Source organism: Hippoglossus hippoglossus, chromosome 9 (assembly GCF_009819705.1).
Source record: "Hippoglossus hippoglossus isolate fHipHip1 chromosome 9, fHipHip1.pri, whole genome shotgun sequence".
In the NCBI taxonomy this organism is placed as follows: domain Eukaryota; kingdom Metazoa; phylum Chordata; class Actinopteri; order Pleuronectiformes; family Pleuronectidae; genus Hippoglossus; species Hippoglossus hippoglossus.
Window position 1 is genome coordinate 20,287,956 of NC_047159.1, and position 13,906 is coordinate 20,301,861.

Below are 13,906 nucleotides of genomic sequence, written 5' to 3' on the forward strand. Positions count from 1 at the left end.
AATATTTTTGATAAGAATAAGAAGGAGTAGAGAGGGAAGGCGAAGAGGTGCTGCCCTCTCTCCTCCTTCTCGCTGCTATTTTCCCTCCTCAATGCCATGAGCGTGATGCATGATGGCATATATTGCTGGGTTAGGGACCATTGATTGTACACTGCTTTTCACAATGCAGTCAGGTAAACATTGTTGGGTTTAAAACAATTCCCCAAACATTCAGTCACTACAAAATGTTGAATTCACTGTATAGTGCACTATATAGTGAGTAGTGAGTGTTATCGAACACAGCCAAGGCTAACAGTTGAGCTAAGCTAACTGGCTGCTACTTAGCTTTATTCTAATGAACATATATGAGAGTTGCTTTAATTCAATAATTCACCAGAAAGGTAAAGGTCCAGTGTGTAAGCTTTAGGTGAAAGGGATCTATTAGCAGAAATAATCTCAGTGGTGTTTTCACGAGTGTGTAGTAATCTAAACTGTACAATTTGTTATTTTCTCTACCCTAAAATGGGCCCTTTATATTTAAATACTTTATATTTACATCAGGAGTGGATCCTCTCTACGGAGGCCACCATGTTTTTTACAGTGGCCCAGACTGGACAAACTAAACACCTTTTGAGTTTTTATGACAACTGAAGGCTACCATTAGGTTCACTTTCATGTTTTGAAGTGGAGGGTGAGGTGCGGGGTATTCAGCTCCAACATGAAACTCCACCACTAGATATCACTGAATTCTACAATATTTCTCACAATATCTAATTATTCCTCTATTACAAAACTATCAGTTATAAACACATGCAAAAATCATCCTTTATTTCTCAGTCTATTTGCAAAGTTATCAAAGTGTTGACATCAGGCACTGACGCTGCTGTCAGTTGAGTTTGGGCAGCAAAATAAAGGACAAATCCTCTGGGACTGTAGTGACTTGCAGTACTGGAGGCCACAGGAAGGTCACTCTTTGCCTTCCCTCTGGGCATCAGTCTTGAAAACAGAGTGACGGCCCCAGTGAGGCTGATAAGTAAATACAGTTTTAATGGGGCTGTGAATGGCTGGTGGTAATCTGTGCCGGCTGGGAGTGGGCAAGGCACAGAGGGCGACGGGGCACTCTGCAGCGCTTATTATTAATGCTATCATAGATCAGATAGGCCAGAGGAGGAGAATGAAAGGTGGTGATGAATTTGGGGCCTCCTGTCAACCACTGGACTGGAGGACAAGCTACTGAGGCTGGTTAAGGTCATGGAGGAAGGATACCACCCCAAAGAAGACACAGGGGGACGATTCATTATGAATAATATAAAGGAAAGGATGGTACATGTCCCAGGGAAGTGACTGAAGGTTACTGGGTGACAATGGGCAACTTCAGAAACACTGCCTCTGGTGTGTTTCCACTTACAAGTCCTATTCTTAATATCTGAATGTCCCACAAAAGCTATTATATTCCCACAGTTGGTGTCAGTGTTAGTATTCTTTACAGAAACTCTGCGTCCTTACAGGAAAATAAATTGTCGAACATTCCCGACGTAAAATGTGTCCATAGGTGTGTGAGTGTGGAAATGCAGAGTGCTGTATGTGCGTGTGTCTGGCATTTGAGTCTTTGCTCTTATTTTCAAGTCATGAAAGCTTCCAGATCTTTTTCAGGACTTCAAAGACTCAAGACCTTTCTGCAGACATCAAAGTTCCAACGCCTGTCCTCGGAGAGGTCTGCACATCTATAAACGTCACGTCTGTCAAGACACAATCGCTTGTTTTTTTTTTTGGCCTCCCCTTCAAACTGTGCCTATAGGATTGCTTGCTGAACCTGTTTTTAAAACCTTTCCGAATCTAACGTGTCCCATCACAGTTGGAAGATGGATGGTGTGTGAGTGTTTTACAGCAGCCGACTTCTTCACCTGGGAAATGGACTTTCCATATGCAGAACTCAGAGCCGCCTCTTTAATGACTCCCAGCCACAGACGGTGAAACCTAAGCCACTCTGGCTCTGTCTGGTGCTCGCTCTGATTTCCAGCAGCTGAATGGACCTCAGTGTAGCGTGAGCTTCAGGGGATTTGACTGAGTGTCGGGCTCTAGAATGAGCGACTTTTGGACGGTGACCAGCCTTTTCCTTCATGTGAGTGATGTTCCAGCCTTCCATTAAACCCCACGGAAGTGACTGCTCTACACTTTTGTCCCCCAACCCCCCCCCCGAATCTAATGCTTTTTGCAGCTGTACAAGAGTGAATTTGTTTCCAGGATCAAATTGCGCTCGTTGGGGGGGGGTAAAAGCCTGGCTCCTTAAGGAGAAAATGGAATTTGAAGTCGAAGAGAAAGGATGCCTTGAAATTAAGGCAGAGGCAGTGGATGGAGCTATGATTTAGTGGTCAAAAGGATTTCAGACTCGCAATTACCTTTGCAAACATCTTCACAACAACTAGCTAAAGTGTAGTGACATCCGTGCACTTTATCTGTGTGAATGAAAGGTCTCAGGGTGATTTTCTTTTACTTTTCCAGAGCCTTTTATGCCTCCGCTCCGACGACATCCGTGGACAGAGGCATCTTACGTTTTCAGGTTGTCTGTCAGTCATCACGATATCTGAGGAACACCTTAAAAAAAAAAGGATATATATTATTTGGCACAAATTTTCATTTGCACTGATCAGATTTGAAAGGTTAAAGGTCCAGATCACTATGACCTCATGTTATCCTCTTCTCATGAACCAGGAACTCCTGACTCAAACACTCACTTGGACTTAGAGATGAACTTGGTGGTCAGAGGTCAAATTTACTGTGACCACTGTAACAATTGTGTCCATCTCTGAAGAATTCTTATGATCATTTATAAAATGTATTAAATCCCTTCAAAGTCTTCACTACATTTATTACGTGTTCCTGGACATGGATGTCAACTGCATCTTGACTGGTTGGCTGAGGCACCTAATAAATATCTTCAAGTTGTATGAACCACATAGTTTCTAGGTTGTGATACTACTCCTATAAATGAAATTATAAGCTTTTGATGTAAGAATGAGCTGTTCTTATACATAGACCATGCATTTATTTCTCCACATAATGCTTTATTATGTTGTAAACATATGCTTTTTCACTTTTAACTACTAAAGCAGTCACAACAGTATTCGATGCCTTACTGTGAGTCATTTTCAATTAATTGGCATAGCCTTCTTTTATACATTTTTACTGATTAGGAATTACATTAATTACATCTGAAAACATTGTGACTCTCTTGCTCTCAATCAAAAAGCAAAGCCAACTAATGTGAGGTCCTTACAGTTCACTGATCGCAGCACGGGCAGACGAGCAGAAACAGATCCTCAGGAAGAGAATGATTAGACGTCGAGAGACTCGTTGTGTATTTGGTTCTAAAGGAACTTTCTCTATCGTTCCTCCACACCAACATGTAGTGTGCACAAGGGGAAAAAACTAGATCTGCTGCGTGGCTCATGGTTTATTCAATTCCCAGATACTCTAATAAAGAATATACCATTTTCACTTTCTGTATATCGCCATGTAAGCTGTTTGCATTGTAACTGATAGAGCCATGTAGACCCTGCTTACACCTATCATATCTTTCATATAGTCGGTAGAGTTGAGTCATAAGAGAAGGCTGCTGTATGCATATGTAAGAAAGAATGTATTCATGCTGGTATAGACCTCATGTCCCGATGACCTTGAATATAAAGAAGTGTTGAAAATGCACAGATTGACTGACTGACTATAGAAATAGTCTTTTGATGCATCAAGGACACTGTTTCTACAACACAGACATGACTCAACACACCGTAGTGTTGATGACATGACAGAGTCCATAAATGCTGGAGTCTTTTTTTAGTTATTCACTTGAATTACAGACTTCTAATTTTATCTCTATAGTGACAGATGTGTTGCCTCCGGATCTCCTCCTCCACACCTGAGCTGCACAAAGCGTCTCTTTTTAAGTTCCGCTCTCCTACCACACGGGGTCGCCAGTGCCCACCAAGTGGTGCATTCATGCACATCAACTGATGTCCGGTAACAAGTTTTACTGTCATTCTTTTCATGCACAGGAGGGTGACGGTGTCGAGAGAGAAACATATTCAGAAGAAATGTGAAGATATGACTTTTGGCTTAAAAAAAAAAAAGGCGCTGTGGCTCTTCTGTTTGAGGACTTAGAGGGAGATGAGTTTAGGTTTAATGTGAATTTATTTAGATTAATGTGATGTTTGTTAAATGTTTATGTTCATCCTGAGCTCCCTCCGCGGTGCATGGTGCGCTCCCGGTGCGCCCCACTCCCCCCCGCTGTGTGCCAGAGCTACAGTTACAGGCTCGCTCCTTCTCTGCCTCTCGACGCGCATTGGACGGACTCACTCTGCGCCAGCTCCACTGAACCTGTAGCCTACAGCTTGTCTACATAAGCACAAGGCAGGTGAAGGGTTGATATCGGACTTTTCTTAGCAGAATATTAAATCCTGATGCCAAAGTCTTGACCGGAGGAGGTAGAGGAACCTTTGGCTCCGGGAGCAGATCTCTGTGCGCTGCGCTCCGCTGCTGCCGGAGTTGCGCTCTGTCGGAACTTCACCAAACCCTAAGCTCGCCTGGGTGTGGATATATGCTGAAGTTGTCTACTTTTATTTATTTTCACAGTCTTCACCGCAGTGGGAGCTGCGTCCTTTCGGGCCAAATTGTTGGACCGTGGGCGCGACGCAGCATCCAACTTAGGGAGCCGGCTGAGCCTGAGGTGGAGGATACACACGAGACAATCCGATCAACTGCGGGGGAAAAGATTGGATGCATTTTCAGATTGGTTGTTTTGGGATAAAACTTTGAGAACATGTATCGCAGCAGACGTGCCATTGTGTTTCCAGCAGCCGCCTATGAGCGCTTGCTCCTCCAGTAATGCTCCAAAGAGTGATGCAAAGCTGCGCGCAAGTTCCTTCTGCACACATCTCCAATGTTCCTGTAGAAACCCAGCTGATGAGACACTACTGAAAAGAGACTCTTGTTCACACGCGTTATGATCCTTTAGCATTGGCACAAATGACTGGACGAGACATGAGATTTTTACCAGAAAAAAGACTATTTTTCATTTTTTACCCACGATGCAGCAACTAGGATTTTTGTCTTTGAATTAAGCCACTTCGGCTTCCATACATTTTGTTTAGTTTTTTGGGGGATCCTTGTTTTCCCACCGGCTCCAAGAAACATGTTGCATATCCTTGCGCTTCAGGCTGCGCTGTTACTTTTGGGAGGTAAGCACATTTCAGCCTTTTTGCCTATGCGTCTTCTAGTCCACTCTTTAATTCAATAATATGAGTTTTATTTCCTCTCTGTCTTTATGCAAACAAACACTATACAGGCAGACGTGATGCATTCCCTATATGAACTGTAGGTTACCTGAGAGACAGGAGAGGCCAGGCAATAACATGCTGTCACTCACCACTATATGTCAGTCTGCTGTGATTGGAATTACTGGATTGAATATAGTGCCATTAAGTGTTATACTGAATGCATGCAATTTACTTATGCTCCATGAGAATTACTATATATTATATGTGTTCTGTTATATTTTATTTGTTAATCCACTGCGGTCACCAGTGCTCAGTGCTCAGTGGCTTTGCACTGGTTCAACAGCTCTGACCTTAAATATCATTAATCTCAGGAACATGTCAATGTGACATGGATTGACTTGTGCAACAGAAGCACTGGGGCTTCATCACTGCACGGCTTCTTGGATTAATACTTTAAAATTCATCCTAAAGCTCATAATTATTTAATTGTTAAAGTCACCCAGACCTGCAGTGGTGAGAGATCCTCATAACTGAAATCACAACATGACATGTTACAAAACAAAACTTTCCTACTGACTCTCTTGGAAATTAAAACGATGCAATTTTCAGTTTCAGTGCACATGATGTAGCATCAGTCATTAAGTGTCACATGGAGGAGAGCAGCATTAACTTCCTCTGCCCTGCAGCCACAATACACAGATCTGAGGGCAGCTGGGGGTCCGGCTAATGAACCCCCTCTGTCTGGTGGGAAAAGGGTTTTAAACCAGAATGGTGTTTGGGAAATGTTTCCAGCCCACGATTGTTAATATTGTCTCCAGATTATACCTGACTTTAGCCGCTGTCTTTGTTGTCAGAGGGAACTTTTCACTGTGCACCATTAAAGTTCAAATCTATCTATCGAGCTTTGAGGCTGCATGATTAGTGGATTTATCAGTCGCAAAGCATTTGTCTAATTCAGTGATCATACCTCATTTTCTGCATTCATACCAATAATGATAATCAATTGATTGTTTTCATATAAAAGCCAACAGTCAATAATTGATCAGTTATGGTCCAATGAAAAGAAACACCTGTAAAATGAAGGAAATGCTATTTCAGAAAGTTGCCACCAAACCCTCTCAGGCTGCAGCTCACGCGTCCATTGTGCACGCACACCTTGATGAGGCTGCTTTGTCAGGGCTCGGAAGATGACTCGTGTTTGACAGCGTCTCTGTTATGAGTGCTGACTCATTGGCTGGAAGAGTGCGGTAATGATGTTTGCCATATGCCAGGGCCTTCTCAGTAACCATACACAGTCTGATCCTAATTGAGCATTGTGTGTCATAAAGCTACAGGACACAGCCTCTCACTGTGAATAGTGATGGAAATTGATATCACACTCCAGGAAATGAGAGGATCAGATCCACGCTCAGAAAAATGCCTGCACAGCATATTGAGGCCATAATTAAGGAGGGAAATCTCGTGGTGCTAGTGTGACTGCGACTGCATCCCTTGTTTTTAGAAAAGCCGAGATATTAGCAGGGCAGGGAGTTGCAATATGGCCAAAAATATCTGCTGAATGAAATGTCATTGTGATTAAGTGAAGATAAATCCTTAAGATCTGGAAGTTAACAAAAGAACTGGCCTTTTTTCCTTATATTTTCAAAATCATGTCCTCTCTATTAAGCGAAGCCACAAGGTGTGTTCTGATGAGGTAGGATTCCTGAGAGGAATATCCAATCTTCCCTCGCTTCATCTTATCCTCGAGCTTAACGAGATCCAAAAGGGGATCAAGCAAGGATAGCCTTCAGTCTACATCTTTAAGTACTAAGCACACAGCCCATGCTGTCTCTCTTCTCTGCCACGCGTCTGTCCTCATGCCTCTATATCCCAGTCTAAGGATGCGGCTTGTCCTGTAGGCTATTTAATTCTTCTTTTTTTTTTTTGAAATGCTAACATTTTATTAATCACGCAGAGATTCTTAGGCTCTTCCTCTGTGGAGTTTTCATCTGTAACCGTCTTCAGATTGACCTACCGCTGTGGTCCTGCGCCCCCAGTGCTGTGGCACACATCCAGCTTCTCTTCCCTCTCCCCTGGCAGTTCTTTAAGCATCGCAACCCGTGTCCTTGAGCAAGCAAGGACCAGGAAGCAGGAGAGAGGGGTGACATACTTGCATCTTGTTAGAAAACTGACAGAAAAAGGAAAATATAACCCGAATCAATGGAGCGAAACACAGTTATATGCAAAACAAAATGTTACCTTGCAGCTGAGAGCAGACTGATCATGTTTGTCTTCATGCTCTGCTTCATAAATTGGTTGCAGAACGTGTTTGTTTGCACCCATAGAGAAATATGTCTATTTGTCTTTGGTTCAGGTTGCACAGTGTTTACTCCCTGACAGAAAATAGTTGCATGGATATTCAATGCTTAATTAAAATAAAACCATCAGCTGGACTGACTCCGTCAACACTCTTTTCTCATATTTCTACACTGCAAGATCTTAAATGAATTCCAGGAGGTCTAATTGAAAAGTAAAAATTCAGAATTCTGCTTCAAGCTTTTCACGTTTCTCTGTTGTCATTGTGTCAGGATCATATGGTCGCAAAAATTTAAAACGAGCCTCCGTCCTGAATGAGTTTGCTCCGGACAAAGACCTGTAATGTCATTTTGGTGGTGATAACTCAGTTGTGGTGTTGATTTGTGGGTCTGAGAGCATGAAAAAGAACAGACGCAATCCGTGGCTTGGAGCTTTGAGCGCTGTGGTGCACTTCTGAGATTTGTGACGGAGTACGCTGATAAAAAGAGGCAGATTTTTTTCTCCCCTCAGATCCAATTTGGTGTCGCTCGTGTTTTTTCCATATAGTTACTCTTCATGGAAGGAGAAAGGAGAAGAGCACGGCACACGCTGGGCTCTAACTCCTCCGATGTGTAATTACCAACCATCACAAATATTTCACGCTACGTGTTTATGTGTCACACTGTGCACTTTTGTTTGTTTAATGACCATTATATGAAGCACACTGAGTGGGTGGACCCTCATCTAAATCCCTTGTACTGCTCTTTCAAGCTCATTACACTTAAAAGTGTGTGTGTGGGAGGCGTACATCGTCGCTTTCCAATCACTGAGTCAAAAGAGGGTTTTTGCCCCCATAAATTCATATATCATCAGCATAATATCCCATAATATTTCCACGAAGCCCATCTGCACTGTGTTAATTGGCTCTTTATAACTGCCGTGATCCCACATTCAATTTAATCAAGTTTCATGATTAGGGGAAGGTGACTAGAGGAAATCTGTGTAAAAGCTTTGCAGGGAGGGGCTGTGGAGATATGTATGTGTGTGTGTGTGTGTGTGTGGGGGGGGTTGCTTTGGGGTGGTGTGTGGTGTGTAGGGGTGGTGGTGTCATTGTAATAATTGACAAACGTGCTGATGCGGTGTTTTTGGTATTCTCTCATCAGTGGATACTTTGTGTCTGAACAGAGGGCCTCCTCCTCCTCATAAATCTGTCGGGGGAGTTCACAGCCAGACTGTCTGATGCCGTGCAGTAAGGGGGAGAATAGCCAAAACCACCAGCTCACATCAGGCTGCGCACTGTTTCTAACTCATACTTTGATATACAGAAACTAATTCATGGTAATCATAAACTCACTTATTAGGTGTAGAGCTCATAGCTCATAATTCAGTTCAAGGTCGTGTTGATGCTGGGAAGCAAAACATGGTACAGCAATAGCCCTAAACCCTATAATAACATCTTATGTAACATGGCTTGGTATAATGATAATATAATATAATAACAACTAGAACTATGCAGGGTGGTTTGTGTTGTTACATTGAGCCTATAGGCTGCACTGTAATTATCAATGAACATATGCCTCTGTGGTAATTAGACCTACAATGTTTGAATGTGACCAGGTCCGGTTTTGTTTGTGATGAACAGCTCAGGGATGTTACACTTATTCTATTCTACTTGTTCTTCCTCTCTCATCCTCATCACCTTCTCTCTTGCTTTTTCTCTCTGTCTCCTCGTCCTCCTGTTCTGTATCTCTCCCCCTCCCACAGCTGAGCTTTGGCCGATGCAGTCTTTTAATTTTGTCTGAGTCAGAGAAGAAAGTAAACACAAAGTCATAGTTGATATACAGTATATATGCAAATGCAACCAGCCTCGGCTATCTGGTATAATCTTGCAATAAAAATGAAAATTCGCAAAGTTCCTAACTTTTGGATGGGTTTTAACTTGTAGCACAAACTGTATTAAAAGAAAACAATTTCAACTTTGATTGAACGTTTATCAGTGTGACACTGGATGGTTGGAATGAGCTATAAACACAGTGGATGGCCAATGTTTAATGTTGCACAGCTTTTGCAGTAACGACAAGATCATTCTCTCTATCCACAAAAGCAATGACTCTGGGGATCCGATGAGAAAGTTGGTCATCTTGGGATTGTACAATATCTTTGCAGCACCGAAGAAGAATTATTTTTAGGCAATTATTTCATGACTTGTCCTTATACGCCTCGGAAAGAAATGCCAAGGTCGAGGAGAGGTAGATAAAAGTCATGAAGAATCATCCTCTGAGGACCCTGAACATCTCTACAAAATGTCCTTCTAACACCTCCAGTAGCTGTCAAGACATCTCACTCAAAATGTCAACCTCATGGTGGCACTAGAGGTAAAGTCATGGAAAAGCCTAAATCACAGGGTTCACCCTCTGGGCACTATGAATGTGTGCACAGTGTTTCCTTGGACCTAAGCACTGTTGCCATCCCTAGCACCCTACCATTAGCGTGGCTAAAACTCTCAACTAAAGCTATTTTCAGACATGCCCTGTGGAGGATCTGAGGGGGATTGGGTCTCCACTGTCTCCAGAGGTTTCCTTTCACACATGGACAATGCAGGGGGGGGGGGGGGGGGGGGGGGGGTTCTCTTCTCAACAGCAAAAATTCTCTGCAGGTGAGGGATGGTGCAGCAGACAGTGGAAGTAACCTATTGATTCTGCTGCAGAGATCACGTGATTTCATTTACAGCACATCGGCACAGGCGTTGGGTCTTTTCACGACAAACTCTCTTGACATCTTTGTCAGTGTCTTCTACACGTGTGACACCAATTTTTTTTTTTTACCCGGAACTATTGATATTTCCTTTTAAAAAAGTGTTTAAAGGTCTGTCTTGTGTGAGAAGCGCCATCACCCCCCGACTCGCTTGTGGTGAATCCTGCGAGGGATCCCCTACAGTGCACTCACACCGGATTCTGCAGACTTTATACTAGGGGGCCAGGCGGAGAAAGAGTTCAGTGCAGGCCTGATAGCAGCTTTAAGAGGTCACTAAATAGATCACACTTAAGTTTCCTGAGATAAATGTCTGGTAGAATGAAAAAAACTTTTTTAACTTTGACTTTCATACCTAACACTCGAAAGCTTTCTGAAACTTAGGTGAGCCACAGCAGCAGCTCTATGGTTGACATGACCTCTTCCAGTGACCACCTCCTGTATTCTCATGATGCAGGATCAAGTGTGTACTTTTAACCAAAAAGATGTGTACACTTAGTTTTCTCTGTGAGCTTTTGACACAAGCACAGGTAAATGATTGACATCTAAATAGTGCTGAGATATGATGGTAGATATTTTCTGCAGATAACGGCCCTTAAACCCCTATGTATTTACAGATTTATACTGTTGTGTTTAACCTATTTACTGCACATTTTTGTGCTGCTTTTTATAACAGCTTGACAGAGTTGGAGGAAAGGGCATGTTCACTGTTAACTGTAATATGAAAACTACTGAGTCACATGATATTAAAAAGAAATAAAAATCCCACCAGATTAAGAAGTGGATTATGTTTTTATTACTTCAGCGCATTAATAAAACGTCATTAGTCTGTCTGGGAGCTTTCTCTGGAAACAAAGCGAGCATCCCACACATCCCACATTTTTCCGGCTCAAACAACATTAATACACTCAGGAACTTTATTTCATTTTCCCTGCAGGCACAAATATGAAAAGTAACATGAATACTTCGAAATCATCGTCTCTTTAAAATCTTTTTGCATCACAGTTACTGTGTATTTTTTTTTTCTGTTTCTCCTGCCATTTACATTATAGCTTCTTAAAAGCAGCTCCTCAGCCAGGTCTTGCTGTCTTCCTGTCAGCGGAGATGAATCTATAACTCCACTTGGTTATGCATTTTTGATTTGAGTAATCACAGGCAGGTGGCCGGACAAAAGGCTGTCACTACATCTGCGAGAGCGGAGCACTTGGTTGGGTGCAGAGCTGTCGGCGTCTATCAGAGGCATCAGAGCTTAATGCGTTAGAGGCAATGATCTGACAGGTACATATTGTCAAGGCCCATTGACTTCTTTGTGGCTTGGCTGATTGATTGGCGAGATTACGTGAAAATCCGACAATCATTATGTTAAAACCAGAGCCGTGTCCCTTTTTTAGATTCACAGTGGACTGCTCATGCATTACAATGCTGACCAGTGGCCCCTAAAAACTACCATTGAATTTTAATTTTGAAATATAATAGTTTTATCACTCAAGCTGTTTCTGAATAATCACTGTTGTCTGCTGTGGCTGGGACAAGGCCGAAGAGTCGGTCGTGCCCTCTCATCTGTGACAGCAAACTAACGTACAGCTGCGTGAAGAATGAATTATGGTCGACGGACAAGTGCTTCTGACACAGCACATTTTATAATGTGAAACAAAGAGCATTAACCTAATGCAAAACTCTTTTAGATTTATAAAAACAGCAAATCACTGTCTGGAATTAACATATTTATTGTAAGTGAAGTAGCTCTGGGCTTTACTGCAGCTTGACATCACATTTAACATTTCAGATCTGTGGACTGTGGTTTGTTTGTGTTTGAAACTGACAGTTTTACTCTGAATGATGAGACAAATGCATATTTTCTTATCTCTGCTTTTTACAATCTACAGCAGCGATTTACAGTTACTGTATATCTGTGAATATTCTCATCCAGGTCATGGTATCTTCAGGAGTTATGGTCAGTCATTTGTACATTACATGACAAATCCTGAAGTTACAGTTGCTATACTCTTTTTAATATTAATATCATTAATATAATGTAATAAAGTAAATGTTTTTTCAATTAGATAAAAGATGCAAAGTATCAGTAAATAAACATACGTCGACTGAAAGCACTATAAAGCACTATCACAGGGGTTTCAGCCACCAATAACTTCAAATCAATTGATGTAAAGATTTAATTATGAAAAGTAAAAAAAAAAACATTAAAATGAATGGAAACAATTACTTAAAGTGTGTTCACATAAGATGTAATTCCATTCATAAACACCATACATTGTCATTATCACATATTGTATTTTCATATAACATTTTACACGGCGATGGAACTGTAGAGTTTAATATGATTTAGTTTACATTGGCTGCTGCAATGCAGTGATCTTGTCTGCATATTGGCCAATATTGGCTTGTTGCTGATTTATTGGTGCATAAAGTATGTTGGCTCATAAATAATAAGTTGCAGTGGAGAAATGCCAAAGATGTGATTGAGGTATATAGAGACAGTAGTTTAATGAGCACTTTTGAAGCTTGTAAAATATCCTGCTGAGTTCATGGCATCGTCACTTTTCTTTAAATCTACATTCATTGATTTATTTTTGTATTCGTCAGGGACGGAGCAGATTGTTAAATACAGAGTTTCAATCCAAATTGGACCAACTGAGGAGAGGGAGAGTTAAAATCACTTCTAGCTTTTGTCGTACTGACGTGATGTTTCTTTGCTGCTTTAGTTTTAAAGCTGGATCTCGATGGAAATGCCTTCACAGAATAATCACTTGTTTATTTACTACAACTCAGTTAAATGTAAAAAGCCTGAAGTACACTTTGACCATTGGCCAGATGGTACTTGGTGTAATTGGAATGCCAGTGTACGAGTGCGTCCCCAATCAGTCCTGACACAATCACTGGTTCCTAATCAGTGTGACTAAGTAATGGCCACCTCCGAGTACAATCAGTGTACAAGTTAGTTTGGCAGGAGTAGCTCTAACCTAATGAACTCCTTTGAGTGGACTCGCCGAGCACAACAGTCCTCTTGTGAGCATTGACTTCCAGGATCTAAGGAGCTTTGTCCTGATATTTATTTGTCCTGTTTCATGCTGTCATCTCACCATCGCTGTCTACAAGCCTCCACCCTTCAGTTTTTGGCAGCCTGGAGCGCTGCAGGCTGCTTTGTTTCTCTCGTTGCTCGGGGACAGTAAGCTGATGACGAGCAAGGATTGGTTTGCCCCATGTCCGGTCACAACGTAGACAGTGTGGCAGTAGTGTGAGGCTCTGGCCCTGTGGTGCTCAGTGCTCTCACCCAGGCCAGGAGGGGCAGCGCTGGCAGTCATAGCGCATCCTGCCGCAGCTCATTCTGGACCGCTATCTGCGCCTGCAGATTCTCCCCTTAACCCAGAGGCCTTTCATTTCACTCAAATTGGAACGAGTCGCACCAAGCTGAGGCAGAATGACCCCAATGATAACGAAGGATTAGCCTAAAATAATATTACAGTCAAATTCAAATTGGGAATATAACTGTATCAGGATGTTATTGCAAATGTCAATGCTGGATTTCCCACCTTCTCACAATTAGAATATTGGTTAGTTATAATGTTTCTTTTTACATTTTTTATTTGCCATGCTGGAGGAATGGGTCT

At 42.0% G+C, this 13,906-nt stretch overlaps 1 protein-coding gene across 1 annotated transcript in view; it reads left to right on the forward strand.

Annotated features, from left to right (window-relative positions):
- The first annotated feature begins 4,049 nt into the window (after positions 1-4,049).
- si:dkeyp-14d3.1 (transmembrane protein 132C) overlaps positions 4,050-13,906 on the forward strand; it is a 136,791-nt gene continuing 126,934 nt past the window's right edge. The window contains exon 1 of the mRNA XM_034596552.1: positions 4,050-5,213. Within this exon, the coding sequence (XP_034452443.1) occupies positions 5,168-5,213 (46 nt within the window). The 5' untranslated portion in view covers positions 4,050-5,167. The remainder of the gene's footprint in view (positions 5,214-13,906) is intronic.